This window comes from Tachyglossus aculeatus, chromosome 19 (assembly GCF_015852505.1).
Source record: "Tachyglossus aculeatus isolate mTacAcu1 chromosome 19, mTacAcu1.pri, whole genome shotgun sequence".
NCBI lineage: Eukaryota > Metazoa > Chordata > Mammalia > Monotremata > Tachyglossidae > Tachyglossus > Tachyglossus aculeatus.
In genome coordinates this window covers 2,339,457-2,362,134 of record NC_052084.1, presented here as the reverse complement: position 1 = coordinate 2,362,134, position 22,678 = coordinate 2,339,457, and the positions used below count along the sequence as shown (strand labels likewise).

The following is a 22,678-nucleotide window of genomic DNA, read 5'->3' as shown; positions in this document are numbered from 1 at the left end:
CTGTGAGCCCCAAGTGGGACAACCTGATCACCTTGTAGCCCCCCCCAGCGCTTAGAACAGTGCTTTGCACATAGTAAGCGCTTAACAAATACCACCATCATCATCATCATCATCATCATAAGGGCCCATTAATCTCTCTCATCTCAAATTTACTATGATTTAGAACGGGGGAGAGGGGTGGGTTGGGTCTCACGGTTACAAAGGAAGGGAACTAGTCCATTTCTTCTCGTGACTGGCCCAGACATCCTGTCATAAATGGCGAGCAGCCTTACCCTGTGCAAAGATTATGCCCATCCCCTGATGAGAACGAGGTTAGGAAGCAGCGTGGCCTAAATGAAAGCCCACCGGCCTGGGAGTCGGAGGTCCTGGGTTCTAATCCCGGTTCCCTCACCTGCCTGCCTGCCGTGGGACCTTGGCCAAGTCGCCTAACTTCTCTTTGCCTCGGTTTCCTCCCCTGTAAAGTGGGGATTCAGTACCTGTTTTTCCTCCCTCTTAGATTGTGAGACCCCTAAGGAACAGGGACTGTGTCTGACCTAATTATCATAAATCCACCCCAGAGTTTAATACAGTGCTTGGGTCAGAGTAAGTGCTTGACAAATACCACAATTATTATTATGACAGAGTTCAAGAAGAATAGTAACAGCAGCAGTAGGAAGAAGAGGAGGAAGCACGGCCTACTGGAAAGAGCCCGGGAGGCAGAGGACCTGGGTTCGAACTAAGGCTCTGCCACTTGGCTGCTGTGTGTCCTCTGAGCCTCAGTTTCCTCATCTGCAAAATGGGGATTCCATATCAGTTCTCCCTCCCCCTCGAGTGGGAAACCCATGTGGGACAGGGACTGGATCTGATTAACTCGTGTCTACTCCAGCGCTTAGCCTAATGCTTGGCACATGACAAACACTTAACTACAGCGCTTAGTACAGTGCTTTGCACATAGTAAGTGCTTAATAAATGCCATCATCATTATTATTATTATTACAGCAATGATTATTATTTATGAGTAACAGTAGTAGTAGTAGCTATAGCAGTAGTAACAGTGGTACTTATTAAGCGCCTACTGGATGCAGTATACTGTGCTAAGAGCTTGGAAAGCACAATAAAAGTACAAGACCTTCTATGTACACAATTTTCTTGAATCTACCCCAGTGTTTAGGACAGCGCCTAACACATAGTAAACGCTTAACAAATACCATTATTATTATTATTCATTAATATAAATAGGTAAATAAATAAATTCTATATATATAATATTATATGAAATATATATATATATATATATATATATATCTATTTGGCAAGAAGGAGATCATCGGTGACATTTATTATTATTAATCCTATGTTTTGAGCACTTAAGACATGGGGGAGACAGGCATAGAACTATTACACTGATTTTCTCCTCTTCTCCTCCAGAAGGCCTGCCTCAATTAAGCTCTCTTTTCCCCAACCCCTTCTCCCTTCTGTGTCATCTATGCACTTGCCTCTGTAAATTTTGGGCACTTGCTATTAATCCCACCCTCACACCCACAGCCCTTATGTCCAAATCTGTTAACGTATTTATTTATATTGTCTGTCTCCCCCTCTAGACTGTGAGCTCGTTGTGGGTGAAGAGATGTCTACCAACTCTGCTGTGTTGTACTCTCCCAAACCCGTATAAATGCTCAATAAATACCACTGATAGATTTATCCTTGAAAGCAATCTTCGATTCGAACACTGACTGGGACAGTACACTCGGTGACTGTTTTGAGGCGTGTTTTATGCCTTCAGAAAATAAGCGAGCAAATTTCTTGCTAGCCTCTATTTGATTTGTTAAAAGACCTTCTCGGTTTCTCTTCCAAAAAGCCATTAAGCTCTCTCGAATAGGGAAACGACAAATTGCCCCAGGAAAGCAAACCAACTAATTTCCTCCGTTGTAGGACAAATTAAGCCACTTCAATAGACGTTTGGGTAAATTGGATTTACCTGCCTCAAATGGAGCTGTGAGACACTGAGGCCTTTTCTGCTTCACCTGATTAGGATTGATTGAGTCAAGAATCACTGAGGATAAAGTTTTTCCAGCTGATTTATTTGGGTCCTGGGGCCGGGAGTGTCTTCCACACTTCACGCCCCGTTCCTTCCACTCAGTGGGCTGGGTTCCTCTGAACTTCCCCAAGAGCGTTCACATTACCACCTCTCATCCTCACAGCATGCCTGGGAGGGAGGGAGGGCCAGGTGCCACCGTCCCCATTTTACAGGTGAGGAAACTGAGGCTCAGAAAGTAAGCCTCTCAAACTCTTTGAGGGAGTTGTCTATACCCGCTGTCTCAAATTCCTCTCCTCCCATATTCTCCTTGACCCCCTTCCAATCTGGCTTCCACCAGAAACTGCTCTCTTCAAATGACTGTGAGCTTGATGTGGGCAGGGAATGTGTTTAATGCTATACTGTACTCTCCCAAGTGCTTAGCACAGAGCTTTGCACACTAAGTGCTCAATAAATAGGATTAATAATAATAAATGTCACCAATGATCTCTTTCTTGATAAATATATATATATTTCATATAACATATATTGTATATATGTAATGTATTTGCCTATTTATTCACATTAATGAATAATAATAATGGTATTTGTTAAGCGCTTACTATACCCTAGACGCTATGCTAAGCACTGGGGTAGATAGAAGAAAACTGAGTTGGACACAGTCCCTGTCCCATGTGGGGCTCACCGTCTCAATACCCATTTTACAGATGAGGGAACTGAGGCCCAGAGAAGTGAAGTGACTTGCCCAAGGTCACACAGCAGACAAGTGGAGGAGCTGGATTAGAACCCATGACCTTCTGACTCCCAAGCCGTGTTTTATCCACTGCACCATGTCACTTCTCGGCCTGTCTCCCCATCTAGACTGTGAGCTCATTATGGGCGGGAATGTGTCTGTTGTTATACTGTGCTCTCCCAAGTGCTTAGTACAGTGCCTGGCACATAGTAATCGCTTAAAAAAGATAATTAAAAAAAAAACCACAGATCGTCCCACGCTTAGTCCACTGCTGTTCAGGCGGTAAGGGCCTGATGAACGCTACTGACTGATGGGTTGGTTGGAAGCGGGAGGAAGTACTCACACGGCAGAGAGCGAGCTGTCCTTCTTTGGCTTCTTCTTCTCCCGGGCGTCGCTGAAATCGAGCGCCGCTTTGTCCATCCCCAGCAGCTCGCTGATGCGGTCACGTCCGTAGAACTCGCTGTACTTGTCCATGACCTGCGTGTCGGAAGATTGGCGGGCTCCAGATCTGGTGTCTCACAAGCCGCCCCGCCGCAGTCCCACCCCTGCGACTTCCGGGAGGCCTCAAAGTCCCCGAGGAAAATGGGGACTGTGAGCCCCCCGTGGGACAACCTGATCACTTTGTAACCTCCCCAGCGCCTAGAACTGTGCTTTGCACATAAGAAGCGCTTAATAAACGCCATCATTATTATTCAATCAATCGTATTTATTGAGCGCTTACTATGTGCAGAGCACTGTACTAAGCGCTTGGGAAGTACAAATTGGCATCACATAGAGACAGTCCCTACCCAACAGTGGGCTCACAGTCTAAAAGGGGGAGACAGAGAACAGAACCAAACATACCAACAAAATAAAATAAGTAGGATAGAAATGTACAAGTAAAATAAATAAATAAATAAATAAATAGAGTAATAAATATGTACAACCATATATACATATATACAGGTGCTGTGGGGAAGGGAAGGAGGTAAGACGGGGGGATGGAGAGGGGGACGAGGGGAGAGGAAAGAAGGGGCTCAGTCTGGGAAGGCCTCCTGGAGGAGGTGAGCTCTCAGCAGGGCCTTGAAGGGAGGAAGAGAGCTAGCTTGGCGGATGGGCAGAGGGAGGGCATTCCAGGCCCGGGGGATGACGTGGGCCGGGGGTCGATGGCGGGACAGGCGAGAGCGAGGTACAGTGATATTATAATACAGATATTATTATTATCGGCACCCAGAGTGAATGAGGCTCAACTTCTCACTGTTCTTTGAACTCGTCTATCTCGCCGCCGACCCCTCGCCCACGTCCTGCCTCCAACCTGGAACGCCTTCCCTCCTCAAATCTGACAGTCAATGACTCTCCCCCCCTTCAAAGCCTTACTGAAGGCCCATCTCCTCCAAGAGGCCTTCCCTGACTAAGCCCCTCCTTTAATCATCTCCCACTCCCTTCTGTGTCATCCTGACTTGCTCCCTTTATTCAGCCCCACCTCAGGCCCACGACACTTATGTCCATATATCTGTAATTCCTTCATTTATATTAAAGTCTGCCTTCCCTTCTAGACCTAAAGCTCACTGTGGGCAGGAAATGTGTCTGTTTATTGTTATATTGTACCCTTCCAAGCACTTAGTATAGGGCTCTGCACACAGTAGGTGCTCAATAAATACGATTGAATGAATGAACAACTTTTGGTCAGCCCGAAGCTTCCCCAGAGTTCTTAGCTACCTCGTGGTGAAATTGTTGTGCTGAAAGCATTTTTCAGAATTGGTCCCAATTAGCTGCACTAAGGCAGAATCTGAAATGATCCTATACCTAATTGCAATTGGGTCTTTTGTGGCTTTCTTAAGATCTGCACATCGAAAGCGACCCGAGTAATGAAGATTTCTCCTGGAGGCTGTTCTGAAGCATGTTACAGTGCACTTTTCCCCTTGCTCAAACAGCGCTCTGCACACTGTAAGCGTTCAATAAATATAGTTGATTGATTGATCAGGAGTGAGGACAGCTCACTTTGACACTTTCCTCCTTAGGGAAGAACTGGATGTTGGATTCCTCCCCACTCCCCCCAGCCCTAAGCACATCTGCCTTAAACATTTCTAAAATCCCAGGAGACAGATCTTATTCAACGGTGTTACCTTTCTCTTAACGAACTTGTCCCAGTAATTGTTAGGGAATGACCTAAAAGAAAGAAAAGGAAATTCATTTTATAGGACAGTAAACATCTAACGGCTTAGCAATCATCCCAGAGAAAAATGTTAGCATTTTCTATGAGCCATGTAGCTATAGAAAAACACACTACTTAAGGGGAATTCATTCATCATTTCTTCCAAATTCCACTCATAATGGACTCAGTAGGCAGCTGCCATTAAAGTTTGGTGGATCGTAGACTAAGACTGGTAAAAAGGCTACATCACCTATGCACACATCCATAAATCACTAATTTATATTAATGTCTGTCTCCCCCTCTAGACTCTAAGCTCGCTGTGGACAGGGAATATGCCTACCAACTCTGTTACACTGAGCTCTCCTAAGCACTTAGTTCAGTGCTCTGCACACAGTAAGTCCTCAATAACTACTACTGATTTACTGATTGATAAAATGGATTAAAAATTGATATCAATTTTCTTTCACCCTAAGACTTGTTCGGTAGACAACCGCATTTATAGACAACATTGTGGCTACAATCTTTTTTATCCAAACACGGTAGTAGACGAGTGCAAATGCACTCTCACAAACACACCATCATCAGGTTTAAAGTAATAATTTCAAGTTATAAGGTTTTGTTACTTGAAACACTTCCTCACAGAAAGCTATTCAGAAAAGAGTGTTCTGTATTTTCCCAGCTAGGTACCCAACTAAACAAAGGAATCAGACTGAACAAAATCCTTCACGGACTAACTAAAAGGGTTTATTAGGGTTCGATGGGCGATTGAAACAGAAGCTGGAATGTTCTCCATGCTTATAGATGTTATATTTTTGTTGCAGGAAAAAAAATCCATAAGAAGCGGCGTTGCCTAATGGAAAGAGCTCAGGCCTGGGAGTAAGAAGACCTGGGTTCTAATCCCAGTTTGGGCAAGTCGCTTAACCTCTCCTTACAGAAGCAGCGTGGCTCAGTGGAAAAGAGCACAGGTTTTGGAGTCAGAGGTCATGGGCTCAAATCCCAGCTCTGCCAATTGTCAGCTGTGTGACTTTGGGCAAGTCACTTAACTTCTCTGTGCCTCAGTTACCTCATCTGTAAAATGGGGATGAAGACTTTGAGCCCCATGTGGGACAACCTAATCACCTTGTATCCACCCCAGAGCTTAGAAAAGTGCTTTGCACATAGTAAGCGCTTAATAAATGCCATCATTATTATTATTATTCTCCGTGCCTCAGTTACCTCATTTGCAAAATGAGGATTAATTTCTCCTCCGTCCAACTTGGACTGTGAGCCCCTTGTGGGAGAGCGACAGTTTCCAGAGGGACAGTTTCCAACCTTATAAATTTGTACCCAACCCAGTATTTAGAATAGTGCTGACCAGATACTATAAAAAAAACCAAGAGGATCTCTCTACCACTTCTTTTCGGAACATAAATGTGACCTATTGCTAGAAACAAAATTGTTGCTTGTCCCACAGCAGACAAGTGGCGGAGGTGGGATTAGAACCCAGGTCCTCCTGATTCCCAGGCCTGGGCTCTATTCATGAGGCGTCAGACTAGCCCTCCAGTTCCGACGGAGATTGGAGTTGATTGGCCAAGTTCTTTGTTACTTTCGGTCCTTCCAAAACAGCGGTGGACCCTTTGAGCCAACAGTTTCCCAGCCAACGGGTCCAGCGCACGCATGACCACATCCATGCCTGACCACCATGGCCCGGGACACTCACTGCGTGTTGATGGCCAACCGGTCCCACTGTCCTTTGATATCGTCCTCGGACGGCTGCTCGGTGATGTACAGCCCGTCGAATTCCAGTTTCCGAGCCACTTCCTTCTCCCGTTTGAAAATCACCAGGGGCACCTGCGGTTCACAAATCCCCACCGAGGATCAGTTTCCCTCCCAGGGTTAGGGGGTAGAGAGGAAGTGCCGTCTCTGTAAGGCAGAGGACCCTGGGGACCTGTTTCCCCATGACGGAGGGCAAAGGGGCTGAGTGAGAATGAAAGCAACTCTGACTCCCTGAGGGAGGGACGTGAAGGGGACAGAGGGTTTGGAAAAGGACATGCACAGCTGTGTGCCCATCTACACACAAACACACACACACACGCTCCACACAAACCTTTGTGCCTTCAAATCCTTTTTAAAGCCCCATCTCCTCCAGGAGGCCTTCCCTAAGTCCTCTTTCCCTCTTCTCCCATTCCCTTCTGCTTCGCTCTGACTTGCTCCCTTTATTCATCTCCTCATCCCAGCCCCACAGCAAATATGTCCATATCCATTATGTAATTATTTGTATTAGTGTCTGTCTCCCCCTCTAGACTTTAAGCTAGCTGTGGGTAGGGAATGCGTCCATTTATTGTTGTACTGTATTCACCCAAGTGCTTAGTACAGTGCTCTGCACACAGTAGGTACTCAATAAATATGAATGAATGAACCACACATGTAGGTGGCTGAGAGTCCATCTTTATGTGCAATTATACATGACACTGGATTCATTCGATTGTAATTTATTGAGTGCTTACTGTGTGCAGAGCCTGTACTAAGCGTTTGGAAGAGTACAATACAATAATAAGCAGACCCGTTCCCTAAATCACTGCACCGTCCATGACGTAAAAAGGGACTCATAAATTTATAGGGATCCAGGCCCCCAAACACACAAAATAGCACGGCTCGCTTACATTGGAATTCCAGAATGGATTTCAGTTATGCCCCTTGGGAAATAGCAAGCCACGCTTACATCGGAATTACAGACTGGATTTCAGTTATGCCCCGGGGAAAGAACAGTTTTCGAAACCGCGGCACAGAGTGGCTCCTTCTCAGTAATGTCCCCTGAGCGGCCAGAAAGCATCAGTGTCCCCCCGCCAAGATAGATTGACTGAGTTTCATCTGGAGACTAGCCAACTTCTGTGGAGAGATGCGTCCCCAGGTAGAAACCCTTGCTCCTACAGATGCCCAGCTGAGAGACATTCTTACTTTGAGGCAGTAGTAGCCAATGATACAGAAGAAGGAGATGACGGTGTGAAGGATGGCCAGGATACGGAGGGTGGGCTCCATGTAGCCGCTGCTTTCCTCCAGGACGAAGTGGACGGTGATGATCCGATGGGAGGGGCCGTCCAGGCTGTCCAATCCAGTGTCTTGGCTCACGCTTGGGATGGAGAACTCTTTCCCTTCCGTCGCGGAGGAGGTAGAGACCTACCTCAGAAAAGTGGAGAGAAAAAGCGACGGGGAATTGCTTTTCCATTCTAGGAGGAAGTTCCCCCTCTAGACTGTAAGCTTGCTGTGGGCAGGGACTCTGTCACACTGCTCTATTGCACTCTCCCAAGCGCTTAGTACAGTGCTCTGCACACAGTAAGTGCTCAACACTGATCGATTGGGAATTTGGCACCTATTTAGCCTTCCTGACTAAACCCTCCTTCCCTCTTCTCCCACTCCCTCTGTGTCACCCTGACTTTCTCCCTTTATTCATCCCCCTTCCCAGCCCCACAGCACTTACATCCATATCTGTTATGTAATTATTTATATTAATGTCTGTTCCCCCTCCAGACCATGAGCTAGGTGTGGGTAGGGAAAGTGTCTGTTTATTCTTGTATTGTACTCTCCCAAGCACTTAGTACAGTGCTCTGCACACTGCACACAGTACGCACTCAATAAATGCGAATGAATGAACAAACCACACAGTAAGCGCTCACCACTGATTGACTGGGAATTTGGTACCTATTCTAAGGTGCCCAAGTTAAGACATGGTTTCCATGGGAACCCCCAAAGTCATGGCATGAATGAAAAGAGAAGCAGTGTGGCCCAGTGGAAAGAGCAAATGCGTGGGAGTCAGAGGATCTGGGTTCTAACCCTGGCTCTGCCGCTTTTCTGCCCTTTCACCTTGGTGGCAAGGGACAGCGGGGAGGTGGACAGAAGGGGATGCATCCCTTGCCCCGGATATTCCGGCCAACCACTGTCTCCTCTGCCAGCGAACCAGTCAGAGTTTTTGTTGGCAGGGGCGGACGCCCCCTCCTCTTCCAGTGTGGCTAAGGCGTGGGAGAAAAACCGCTCACCTTATAGAAGAGCAAGATGAAGTTGATCGCGAATGCCACAAACAAAGCCAACATCCTCATGTTGTAAAAGTTGCGAGCGAAATAGTTCTGGGGGAAGAGAAGGAGGTTCTGGTGAGAGGCCCCAGGGAGCTCTTGGGTTTTCAGGCCTTAATCCCGTCGCTGGCTTCCTTTGGTAGATCAATTTTAGCAACCCCAAAAATCCAGAGCTAAACACGCAACGCCCAGCCCCCAACCTCTGCCAGAGTCACTACTCAATAATCATTCAGGAAGCAGCGTGGCTCAGTGGAAAGAGCACGGGCTTGGGAGTCAGAGGTCATGTGTTCGAATCCCATCTCCGCCAATTGTCAGCTGTGTCACTTTGGGCAAGTCACTTCACTGGGCCTCAGTTCCCTCATCTGTAAAATGGGGATTAAGATTGTGAGCCCCATGTGGGACAACCCAATCTCCCCAGTGCTTAGAACAGTGCTTTGCACAGAGTAAGCGCTTAACAAATGCCATCATTATTATTATTATTCGGGTTGGTACTGGGAAAGCCCATCTCCTCCAAGAGGCCTTCCTGACTAAGCCCTCCTTCCCTCTTCTCCCACTCCCTTCTGTGTCACCCTGACTTTCTCCCTTTATTCATCCCCACTCCCAGCCCCACAGCACTTCCATCCATATCTGTTATGTTATTATTTATATTAATATCTGTCTCCCCCTCCAGACCATAAGCTAGGTGTGGGTAGGGAAAGTGTCTGTTTATTCTTGTATTGTACTCTCCCAAGAACTTAGTACAGTGCTCTGCACACAGTACACACTCAATAAATGCGAATGAATGAACAAACCACTCATGTAGTCCCCTAAAATTCACCGACCTGTGGGGAAACATCCGCTTTTTCCAGGAACATTGTAGGAAAAGTAAAAAACATCTTCTGCCTGGATTGTTTTTCTATATGGTCATTCTGTGCAGGTCTCCCCACTCCTTAAAAACCTCCAATGGATGACCATTCCTCTCCCCATCAGGCAGAAACCCCTGACTGTCGTTTTTAAGGCGCTCCATCGACTCTTCCCTTCCTATTCACCCACTCTCTTCTCCCAGTACACCCCAGCTTGCCCTCTTCATCCTTCTCAAGCCAACTCACTCCCTGGGCCTCATTCCCTCCTCTACTGCTTCTGAAACTTTGCTCGCACCTTTCCCACTAAGTGGAACTTGCAATTCAAACTCAGCAGACCACAGCTCTCCCCATCTTCAGAGCCCTTCTGAAATCACAACTCCGGGAAGTCTGCCCTGACTAATTTCTCTTTTGTAAGATTTTAGCCCTCCAACAATGAGGGAGGAAAATCCATACGGACTTCTGTACAAACCCAACAACCTGAGCATTAACTCATCCATGATGCCATTTCTCCTCCTACCTCCTGGTGCAAACGATTTCAGCATCTGTCTCCTCCCAAAGGTCTTCCCCGACTAAGTCCTCATTTCCTCTTCTCCCACTCCCTTCTGCATCGCCCTTGCATTTGGATTTGCACCCTTTATTCATCCCACCCTCAGCCCCGGGGCACTTAACGTTCTTATCTGTGAATTATTTAATAATATTAATAATAATGATAATAATGATGCCATTGATAAAGCACTTACTATGTGCAAAGCACTGTTCTAAGCTCTGGGGAGGTTACAAGGTGATCAGGTTGTCCCACGGGGGGCTCACAGTCCTAATCCCCATTTTACAGATGAGGTAACTGAGGCACAAAGAAGTGAAGTGACTTGCCCAAAGTCACACAGCTGACAATTGGCAGAGCTGTGATTTGGACCCCTGACCTCTGACTCCAAAGCCCATGCTCCTTCCACTGAGCCATGCTGATTTACTTACATTATTGTCGGAATCTCCCTCTAGACTGTAAACTCCCTGTGGGCAGGGAGCATGTCTACCGATTCTGCTCTAGTGAACTCTCCCAAGCGCTCAGTACAGTGCTCTGCATGTGGTCAGCGCTCAGAAGACAGGACTGACTTTTAGACTGTGAGCCCACTGTTGGGTAGGGACTATATATGTTGCCAACTTGTACTTCCCAAGTGCTTAGTACAGTGCTCTGCACACAGTAAGTGCTCAATAAATACGATTGATTGATTGATTGATTGATTGATGGGGAGTGGGGTAGCTTACGAGAAGCTTCTGCTGGTAGGCAATGATCTTCTTCCAGAAGGCTGATTCTTGAGACTCGGGCTCGCCGTATCTGTGGGCGCGAAGCTGCCTTGGCTTTTGCTTGCCCTTCTCAACCTTGCCCTTCTCCTCCTTTTCTCCGTCTTCACCCCTGGGGGAACGGAGAAAGTCAGAAATTCTGAGGACCCCCGCATCGTCGGCCAGAAAACAATCTGTCGCCGGGAGCAGCCCGGGGCCTTCTGTGAAGTGAGGTCATTAGGTCCCCAGTTGCGTCAGAGGGGGAGGTGATGTGATGGCCTCCCATCAGGACGGCCATCAAGCCGCTCCCTTCTGCGTCACCCTGACTCGCTCCTTTTCTTCATCCCCCCTCCCAGTCCCACAGCACTTAATAATAATAATAATGGCATTTGTTAAGCGCTTACTATGTGCAAAGCACTGTTCTAAGCACTGGGAGGGATTTAAGGTGATCAGGTTGTCCCACGGGGGGCTCACAGTCTTAATCCCCATTTTACAGATATCCATCACTTATGACCATATCCATCACAGTAAGCGCTAAATAAGACTGAATGAACGAATGAATCACTTATTTATTTCTATTAATGTCTGTCTCCCCCTCTACACTAGAAGCTCGTTGTGGGTAGGGAATGTGTCATATTGTTATTTTGTAATAATAATAATAGTAATGATGGCATTTATTAAGTGTTTACTATGTGCAAAGTACTGTTCTAAGCGCTGGGGAGGTTACAAGGTGATCAGGTTGTCCCACGGGGGGCTCACAATCTTCATCCCCATTTTACAGATGAGGTCACTGAGGCCCAGAGAAGTGAAGTGGCTCAGTGGAAAGAGTGCGGGCTTGGGAGGCAGAGGTCATGGGTTCGAATCCCACCTCCCCCACATGTCTGCTGTGTGACCTCGGGCAAGTCACTTCACTTCTCTGTGCCTCAGTTCCCTCATCTGTAAAATGGGGATTAAGACTGTGAGCCCCACATGGGACAACCTCATCTCCTTGTGTTCCCCCCAGGGTTTAGAACAGTGCTTTGCACATAGTAAGCGCTTAACAAATACCAACATTATTATTATTATTATTCCTCCTTTATACGTGAGAAGCAGTGTGGCCTAGTGGAAAGAGCACGGGCCTGGGGGCTAGGGGACCTGGGTTCTAATTCCGCCTCCGCTACTCATCTGCTTGGGCAAGTCACTTAACTTCTTTGTGCCTCAGTTCCCTCCTCTGCAAAATGGGGATTCAATACCTGGTTTCCCTCTGACTTTGACTGTGAAAGCCCCTCGTGGGGCCTGATGATCTTGTATTCATTCATTCAATCGTATCTATTGAGCGCTTACTGTGTGCAGAGCACTGTACTAAGCACTTGTATCTATCCCAGTGAGCCCGCTGTTGGGTAGGGACCGTCTCTATGTGTTGCCAACTTGTACTTCCCAAGCGCTTAGTACAGTGCTCTGCTGTGGGGTAGGGACCGTCTATATATGTTGCCAAATTGTACTTCCCAAGCACTTAGTACAGTGCTCTGCACATGGTAAGCGCTCAATAAATACAATTGAATGAATGAATGAATACATAGTAGGGGTTTAACAAATACCACGAATCATTATCATTACGCTCTCCAACTCACTACGGTTCTGGACGCAGGGTAGGTGCCCGATTCACGAGAGGAACGAATAAGCGAAGAAATGTGCGAGGGAAAGAACAACGCAAAAAAAATTACTGCGTACAACTCTACATACTCCGCTTTTTCAGGTTCGGATTTCGTTTCTTCTTTCTCGTCTCTCTCACCTTGTGTCCGCTTCTGTTCCTGGAATAAGTCGGCGGGGAGAAACAACGTCAGCTAGTCGACTTCGAATGAGTTTAGGGGGCCGCTCTGAGACTCGGGGGGAGGTAATCGACTGCCCCAGGCCCCACTCGGGGGGGCGGACCCTGTCTTTCCCACCCGTTGGGAAGCACCGTGGCCGAGGGCGGGAGCGCTCAATAAATCCAACCGAATGAATGACCGAATGAACCCTGGCAAGGGTGGCACTTGCCACTCAGCCGGGACCGCCCCTCCCACGAAAGATCAGCCCCACGGGGTGACCGTCCCGGGGTCTCGACCGCCACGAGGCCAATCGGGCGGGCTCCCGGTCTCCCTCCGAGACGGGAGCCGGGTCCCTCGGGGGGGACACGGGGCCGGATCCAGGTGGTCCCCGAGAAGTTCCCCCTCCCCGTCCCCCCGCACCACCTGGAGAGGTTCCTGCTCGTCGGGGCCGGGGTCGCTCATCAGGTCGCTCAGGCCGGCGTTGGGATTGTGAGGGATGAGCTTGTACTGGCCTCCCTCCCGCTTCAGATCCAGGCCGAAGATGTCCGAGAGCAGGTCGCTCTCCTCCGCCAGCTCCTTCAGGTCCGTCAGGTCCTCGGCCGGCGGGGCCGCTTCGGCCAGCTTCCCGTCGCCCTCCTCGCCCTCCCCCCGCACCTCGTCCTGCGTGGGGTCCGGCATGTTGGCCAGCAGCTCGGACACGCGGATCTTCTTGGCCCCCTCCACCAGGCCGCCCCCGAGCAGCAGGCCGCCCAGGACGCGGAGGAAGCCGCGCACGACGCTGGAGGCGAAGTGCAGGAGGCCCGCCGAGACGGTCCAGTAGGAGACGAAGAAGGCGGCCGCGAGGTCCCTCACCGTCATCTTCTTGGCCTTCTTCATCTGCTTCTTCAGGCTCTTGACGCTCAGCGCCTTCACGAGGGCCAGCGCGTGGACCCTCAGGGCCAGCAGGGCCGAGGCCGCCGTGGGGACGGAGAAGAAGGCCAGGCCGACCTCCCGCTCCTCCGGCTTCTCCTCCTCGCTCTCCTCCTTGCTGGCCGACCGCTCGCTCAGGTCCGACTCGGAGATCTGGGCGGCCAGCTGCATCTCGAAGATGGTGTCCTCGCAGAAGCTGACGAACAGCTCCATCTTCTCCTTCTCGCCGCCCTCGTTGACCACGTCGAAGACGAACTGGCGCTTCGATTCCTTGACCTGTGGCTTCTCCCACTGGGTGCGGCTCGACTCGCTGATCTCGAAGTAGACCCGCTCGATGCGCTTGGCGCTGCCCATGATCTCGATGCGGCCCAGGAAGGGCTGGAAGTAGTTGAGCACGCTCTCCGCCAGCTCCAGGAACGTCTGCAGCCGCGTGTCGTTGGGCATGTGCTCGGACAGGTTGGTCAGCAGGACGGCCACGTTGAAGCCGATGTCCTTGGCCGGCTCGTGGAACCGCTTGACGAACTCCTCGTAGTCCAGGGTCTCGTTCTCGTCCGTCTCCGCGCAGGACAGCAGGAACTCCGTCTCCGACTGGGTGTAATGCTTGTGGCTCTCCATGGCCTTGTGGAAGTCCCGCTTGGAGATGACGCCCTTGCTGTCGGGGTCGTACTCCTTGAACGCGTCCGAGGACGTCAGGTCCTTCAGCTTCAGGAACATGTCGAAGAACTTGAGGATCATCTCCACGTTGTTGGAAGACTCCACCAACATGTCCACCATCTGCTTCCCGATCGTTCCGTTCACCACGTTGCCTGCCGGGCGGGGAAGGGGGAAGCGGAGAAGAGAGGAGGGAAGAGATTCCCGTTTTTACCAGCCCTGACGTCGGTCAGACCTTCCGCCCGGCCCTCCCCGACGTCCTCCAGACCGTAAGCTCTCTGTGGGCAGGGGACGTGTCAACCGACTCTTGAACCAGACTCTCCCAAGCGCTTAGTACAGTACTCTGCGCACATTCAACGCTCAATAAATACAACTGACTGAGTGAGGGCAGGGGACGTGACTACCGACTATGTTATACTGCACTCTTCCAAGCGCTTAGTACAGTGCTCTGCACACAGTTATCGCTCAATAAATTCATCATATGTGTATATCTGTAATTTATTAATTTACCTATCCATTTATATTAATGTCTATCTTCCCCACTAGACTGTGAGCTCACTGTGGGCAGAAATGTGTCTGTTGTTATACTGTACTTTCCCGAGTGCTTAGTACAGTGTTTAACACACGGTAAGTGCTCAATAGAACAGTGCTTTGCACATAGTAAGCACTTAACAAATACCATCATTATTATTATTATTATAATAAATATGATTGAATGAATCATCAATCGCATTTATTGAGCGCTTACTGTGTGCAGAGCACTGTACTAAGCACTTGGGAAGTACAAATTGGCAACATATAGAGACAGTCCCTACCCAACAGTGGGCTCACAGTCTAAAAAATGAATGAATGAATGATTGATTGACCGACCGTGGACAGGGGACGGAAGAACTGTAGCGGACTCTCCCAAGTGCTTAGGACAGTGCTTTGCACACAGGTGGTGCTCAATATATGCTATTGACTGTCTCCTAAAGGGAGAATAATAATAATAATAATAACAATAATAATAGTGGTAATTTGTGAAGCACTATGTGTCAAGCCCTGTTCTAAGCACTGGCGCAGATAATAATAATTCTGGTATTTATTAAGCACTTTCTATGTGCCAGGCACTGTACTAAGCACTGGAGGGGGGGTACAAGAAAATCAGGTTGGACACAGTCCCTTTCCCACAGGGGGCTCACAGTCAGTTACCTCATCTGTAAAATGGGGATTAAGACTGTGAGCCCCACCTGGGACAACCTGACAACCTTGTATCTCCCCCAGTGCTTAGAACAGTGCTTGGCACACAGTAAGTGCTTAACAAATGCCATCATCATCATATTACACATGAGGTAACTGCGGCCCAGAGAGGTAAAGAGACTTGCCTAAGGCCACACGGCAGACCGGTGCCTGAGCCGGGATTAAAACCCAGGTCCTTTGGACTGCCACGCCCATGCTCTAGACTGCGAGCCCGTTGTTGGGTAGGGACCGTCTCTATATGTTGCCAACTTGTACGCCCCAAGCGCTTAGTACAGTGCTCTGCACACAGTCAGCGCTCAATAAATACGATTGAATGAATGACTGAATGCTCTATCCACTAGGCCATGCTGCTTCCTTGCAGCAGCGGAATTTTCTAGCCCCCCAATAAATAAGACTTTACGTTATTCGCCAAAATACACTCTCTCCGATCAATCCAACCTACCTTCCAACATGGACAGCAGCATAACCACCATGTCCTTCTGCAGATCCATCAGTTCTTTCAATAACTCGATCTGGCTGGAATCCTGCAAACAGTGTCACATCGTGATAAGACAGGTCCTCCCAGCTCACCGCCCCCCAGGAGGTTTGAACCTGGTGCCAAGTGAAGTGGCAAGGCCCCCAGAGAGCATCCCTAACCGGAGAGACGGAATCTCTTTGGGCAGGAAGGCGGAGATCCTGAGCACGGTTGGAGCACGAAGCCGAAGGGGACGGGAGGGAGGGCTCGGAGAAAGGGGGAAAAGGAGCTGGAAAGTCTCCGAGAGGCCAGAAAAAGAGGAGAAGGGAAAGGAGTCTGAGAGATCCCAACGACAAAAAGAAATGGAGTCAGTCAGTCAGTCAATCGTTTTTATTGAGCGCTTACTGTGTGTGGAGCACTGTACTTAGCGCCGGGGAAAGTCCAATAGAACAATATAACAGACACATACCCTGCCCACAACAACCTTAGAGGGGAGACAGGCATTAATAGAAATAAGTTAATGACAGATATGGATAGAGATAGAGAAGCAGCATGGCTCAGTGGAAAGAGCACGGGCTTTGGAATCAGGGCTCATGGGTTCGAATCCCAGCTCCGCCAACTGTCAGCTGTGTGACTTTGAGCAAGTCACTTCACTTCTCTGTGCCTCAGTTCCCTCATCTGTAAAATGGGGATTAAGACTGTCCCCATGGGACAGCCTGGTCTCCTTGTAAGCTCCCCAGCGCTTAGAACAGTGCTTTGCACATAGTAAGAGATTAATAAATGCCATTATTATTATTATTATTGTAAGTGCTGGGTGGCTAGATGGGGAGATGAGTTAAGGGAGCAAGTCAGGGTGACGCAAAAGGGAGAGGAAGAAGAGGAAATCTAAATCCTAAGGTGGGGAAGAGTCGGATGGGGGGAGAGGAGGAGAGAAAGCCTTAAGTTTACATTCCCCTCCCTGTGTTATTCCTGTATTACACTAGCAGCCTTGTGTTATCAACGAGAACCGTATTTGGTGGTTCAGTGGTAGAGTTCTCGCCTGCCACGTGGGAGGCCCAGGTTGGATTCCCGGCCAATGTAGCGATTGTCTTCCAGCACTTAGAGCAGTGCTTTGCACATAGTAAGAGCTTAACAAATGTCATTATTATTATAACAGGCTCCAGTGCCGATTAAAGAATTGAAATGTACCAACCAATCGGTCTATCTCCCTCGGCCCTGAGAGGACTGAGGCGGATTTGAGCCCCGTGGTGATCGGGCTTAGGGGTGACAGCGTTAGAGTTCTGCGGGCTTTTCTCAGTGATTTGAGAAAATGAAGCTATGCCGGAAAACGGATCGTCCTCTCCAAACTGGTCAGTCCGTCTCGCCCCGTCCTGCAGTCGCTCATCCTCGGTTTTAATACCAAAGTGTCCTGGGATTGAGAGTATACGTTCCACAATGCTCCAGGCCTTCTCTCTGCCCCAGCCCCACGATGTTCTTTGTATTCAGCTCATCTTGTGGTCTGCCTGTGGATGGTAAATTGGCTTCCAGGCACTCAAAATGGGTTCAAATTGGTACAACTTGGTTACCTCATCTCCTATTACAGGAAGGAAGTTCCAGTTAAATGGCAGCTAGGATGTCAGATCAAAGCAGAGAGTTAGGGGAAAGATGAACAGACAGCAACCACTCTTTGGAGGAGGTCCAAGAGATGCCAATGAGGATTCTGTTGTAATGAAGGAGTCCTGTTGAGGTTTTTCACTGGATATCCCACTTAAAAAGCCACCATCATGGTCCTTTATTTTCATTTAGCCTGATTTGGCTATTTCCCCACTCTACGAATGATTCTGCTCCCTAGAAATAATGCCCAGATCCCATTTTTAAAGAGGTCCAAGAGACGCCAATAAGGATTCTGTTGTAATGAAGGAGTCCTGTTGAGGTTTTTCACCGGATATCCCAGTTAAAAAGCCACCATCACGGTCCTTTATTTTCATTTAGCCTGATTTGGCTATTTCCCCACTCTACAAATGATTCTTCTCCCTAGAAATAATGCCCAGATCCCATTTTTAAAGAGGTCCAAGAGACGCCAATAAGGATTCTGTTGTAATGAAGGAGTCCTGTTGAGGTTTTTCACTGGATATCCCACTTAAAAAGCCACCATCACGGTCCTTTATTTTCATTTAGCCTGATTTGACTATTTCCCCACTCTACGAATGATTCTGCTCCGTAGAAATAATGCCCAGATCCCATTTTTAAAGATGGCCACATGTGAACACTGGAGGACAAAAGGGATTTTGTAAGTCAATATACATCTAACAGATACATGAAGTGCAGCATGGCCTAGTGAAGAGAGTCCGGGCCTGGGGAGCTAGAGGACCTGAGTTCTAATCCCAACATGGTCTTGGGCCTGCTGTGTGACTTTGAACAGGTCACCTAACTTCTCTACACCTCAATTACCTCGCCTGAAAAATGGAGATTCCACGCTTGCTCTCCTTTCTACTTATATCATGAGCCCTGTGTGGGGCCTGATTATCTTCTTTCTATCCCAGTGCTTAGAACAGTGCCTGACCCATAGTAAGCGCTTAACACAGCGTGGCTCAGTGGAACGAGCCCGGGCTTTGGAGTCGGAGGAAATGGGTTCAAATCCCGGCTCCGCCCCTTGTCAGCTGGGTGACTTTGGGCAAGTCACTTCACTTCTCTGGGCCTCGGTTACCTCATCTGTAAAATGGGAATTAAGACTGTGAGCCCCCCGTGGGACAACCTGATCACTTTGTATCTCCCCCAGTGCTTAGAACAGTGCTTTGCGCATAGTAAGCGCTTAATAAATATTATTTTAAAAATACCACAATTATTATCATTAAATGCACCCAGATAAAGGTGCATTGCTGTGTGTATTTGGGGGCTCCAAGAATGCTACAGAAATGCAGGTCACGATCATCAGAAGTTGTGTATGCTGTAGAATATCTTAAAGTTTTTCATTATAACAATAATAATGATAATAATGGTATTTGTTAAGTGCTTACTATGTGCCAAGCACTGTTCTAAGCACTGGGGGGATACAAGGAATCAGGTTGTCCCATGTGGTGTTCACAGTCTTCATCCCCATTTTACAGATGAGGTAACTGAGGCACAGAGAAGTTAAGTGACTTGCCCAAAGTCACACAGCTGACAATTGGAAGAGCCAGAATTTGAACCCATGATATCCGACTCCCAAGCCTGTGCTCTTTCCACTGAGCCACGATAATCGTGGTAAGCGCTTACTATGTGCCAAGCACTGTTGTAAACACTGTGGGGGATACAAGGAATCAGGTTGTCCCATGTGGGGCTCACAGTCTTCACCCCCATTTCACAGATGAGGTAACTGAGGCACAGAGAAGTGAAGTGATTTGCCCAAAGTCACACAGCTGACAAGTGGCGGAGCGGAATTTGAACCCATGACCTCTGACTCCAAAGCCCAGACTCTTTCCACTGAGCCACGCTGCTTCTCTAAGTGAAGTAAAGAGAAGTAAAGTGATTTGTCCAAGGTCACCCAGCAGATAAGTGGCAGAGCCGAGATCAGAACCCAGGTCATCATCATCATCATCATCATCAATCGTATTTATTGAGCGCTTACTATGTGCAGAGCACTGTACTAAGAGCTTGGGAAGTACAAATTGGCAACATGTAGAGACAGTCCCTACCCAACAGTGGGCTCACAGTCTAAAAGGGGGAAACAGAGAACAAAACCAAACATACTAAGAAAATAAAATAAATAGAATAGATATGTACAAGTAAAATAAATAAATAAATAAATAGAGTAATAAATATTCTCAGGTCTGTGCTCTACCCACTAGGCGATGCTGCTTCTAAACTGGTTTAAACTGGTTTTGACACTCTGTTTCCCTCCTGCCATCCAAGCAACCTACAGCAAGGGACGATTAGATCTCTCTCCCTCTCTCTTTTTCTCTTTCTCTCTCTCCTCCTGTTTGCCCAGACCCCATTTCACAGATGAGGTAACTGAGGCACAGAGAACTTAAGTGACTTGCGTAAAGCCACACAGCTGACAGGTGGCAGAGGCAGGATTCGAACCCATGACTTCTGACTCCCAAGCCCGGGCTCTTTCCACCGAGCCCCGCTACGGTCTTGCTGCTTTCTTCATGATGAAAGGACTTCTCTCCGCTTGCTAATTTATTTAGTGAGAAGCTGTGTGTTTCTCCCCAACTTAGAGGACGGAAAACAGCCTCAGACAGACCCCCCTTTCTAAAATGTTGAAAAATGAGTTTATGCTCTTTTTCTTTGTTCTTTTAGCCACCGCGTTTTCTCTCTGGGGCTGAACAAGACTCATTCATCCTTAAAGATCAAAGCGTCTGTTGGTCAGTGACCCTGCAGGGAGATTCTTTGATTTAACTTCCGTAGATTTAGGCTACCAACCATCTCTCCCTCGATATTAGGGGGAGAAGAAGCGCTGCAGTGAGTTCAGTGAGATCATCAAAGTGAGAGGCTCTAGGACACCCAGCTGGACTTTGTTTGATACACGCCCCGTTTAAAGAGATTTCATTCCTTTCCTCCGCACTGAGTTTCCTCGGTTTTATTACGAGCCTCTCTCTTCTCGTCGAGAGTCGGTTTCTTTTAGACTGTGAGCCCACTGTTGGGTAGGGGACTGCCTCTATATGCTGCCAACTTGTACTTCCCAAGCGCTTAGTACAGTGCTCTGCATACAGTAAGCGCTCAATAAATACAATTGATTGATTGATTGACTGAAGGAAATTCAGAGAACATTAAGAACGACAATCTCGTTCTTGGATGATGGACTGATGGACTATTTCTTTTTTTTAATGGAGTTTGTTAAGGGGTTTCCTCTCTGCCAGACACGGTTCTAAGCACTGGAAGCTAAGCAGCTTGGACACGGTCCCTGTCCCACATAGGTCTCTCAGTCTTCATCCCCATTTTACAGATGAGGTAATTGAGGCCAGAGAAGGGAAGTGACTTGCCCAAGGTCACGCAGCAGACAAATGGCAGAGCCAGGATTAGAAGGCTGGTCCTTCTTCTGTCTCCCCCTTCTAGACTGTGAGCCCACTGTTGGGTAGGGACTGTCTCTATGTGTTGCCGACTTGTACTTCCCAAGCACTTAGTACAGTGCTCTGCACACAGTAAGCGCTCAATAAATACAATTGATTGATTGATTGATTGATTCTGACTCCCAGCCACTGCTTCTCTAACAATCTGGACTGCTTATGGGGGTGGCAGAATAGCGTTTGGTACAGTACCATGCCCCGAGGGGGGTGCTCAATAAATCAAATTACCATCCTTTCGGGAGAGACGTGAGAATAATGACGGTATTTGTTAAGCACTTACTGTGTGCCAAGCACTGTTCTAAGCGCTGGGGTAAATACAAGGTAATGAGGTTGTCCCAGCTGGGGGCTCACAGTCTTAATCCCCGTTTTACAGAGGAGGTCACTGAGGCACAGAGAGGTTTAGTGACTTGCCCAAAGTCACCCAGCTGACAAGTGGTGGAGCCAGGATTAGAACCCATGACATCTGACTCCCAAACCCGGGCTCTTTCCACTAAGCCACGCTGCTTCTCAGGCAAAAAGCCCAATGCCAGCACTGTTTACTCTGGCAAATCGCTGACTCTATTACCCCACTTCAGAACTTCTACCCCACCTAATAAGAATAAGAAGAATCATGGCATTTGTTAAGCGCTTACTACATGCCAGGCACTATATTAAACTCTGGAGTGGATACCAGTAGATCGGGTTGGGCAGAGTCCCTGTCCCACCTGGGGCTCACAGTCTTCATCCCCGTTTTACAGATGAGGGAACTGAGGCACAGAAAAGTGAAGCAACTTGCCCAAGGTCACACAGCAGATAAATGGCAGAACCGGGATAATAATAATAATAACAATAATGATGGTGTTTGTTAAGCGCTTACTATGTGCAAAGCACTGTTCTAAGCACTGGGGAGGTTACAAGGTGATCAGGTTGTCCCACGGGGGGGGGCTCACAGTTTTAATCCCCATTTTACAGATGAGGTAACTGAGGCCCAGAGACTTGCCCAAAGTCACACAGCTGACAGTTGGCGGAGCCAGGATTTGAACCCATGACCTCTGACTCCAAAGCCCATGCTCTTCCACTGAGCCACTCTGCTTCTCTGGATGAGAACCCACGACCCTCTGAGACCCAGGCCGGTGCTCTATCTACTAGGCAATGCCTTCTGTGTGACCCTGGGTAAGTCATTTCACTGCTGCATGCTTCTGTTTCCTCATCTATGAAATGGGGATTCAATACTGGTCAATCAATCAATCAATCAATCGTATTTATTGAGCGCTTACTGTGTGCAGAGCACTGTACTAAGCGCTTGGGAAGTACAAGTTGGCAACAGATAGAGACAGTCCCTACCCAACAGATGGTCCTCCCATCTCCTTACAGTGTGAGTCCCACATGGGACTGTGTCCAACCTGATGATCTTGTATTTTTACCCTAGTGCTTGGCACATTCATTCATTCATTCAATCGTATTTATTGAGCGCTTACTGTGTGCAGAGCGCTGTACTAAGCGCTTACAGTGCTCTGCACATAGTAAGTGCTTAACAAATGCCCTTATTATTATTATAGTAAGCACTTAAGTGCCACAGGTATTA

At 48.1% G+C, this 22,678-nt stretch overlaps 1 protein-coding gene across 1 annotated transcript in view; it reads right to left on the bottom strand.

The window, feature by feature from the left end:
* The window catches only part of RYR2 (ryanodine receptor 2), a 307,123-nt gene that overhangs the window by 16,844 nt on the left and 267,601 nt on the right, over nt 1-22,678 (bottom strand). Inside the window, exons 89-97 of the mRNA XM_038761058.1 lie at nt 16,076-16,157; nt 13,258-14,549; nt 12,770-12,837; nt 11,033-11,180; nt 8,895-8,981; nt 7,819-8,037; nt 6,581-6,711; nt 4,853-4,895; nt 3,091-3,224 (exon numbers count right to left, since the gene is read on the bottom strand). Coding sequence (XP_038616986.1) covers nt 3,091-3,224; nt 4,853-4,895; nt 6,581-6,711; nt 7,819-8,037; nt 8,895-8,981; nt 11,033-11,180; nt 12,770-12,837; nt 13,258-14,549; nt 16,076-16,157 — 2,204 coding nt within the window. The remainder of the gene's footprint in view (nt 1-3,090; nt 3,225-4,852; nt 4,896-6,580; nt 6,712-7,818; nt 8,038-8,894; nt 8,982-11,032; nt 11,181-12,769; nt 12,838-13,257; nt 14,550-16,075; nt 16,158-22,678) is intronic.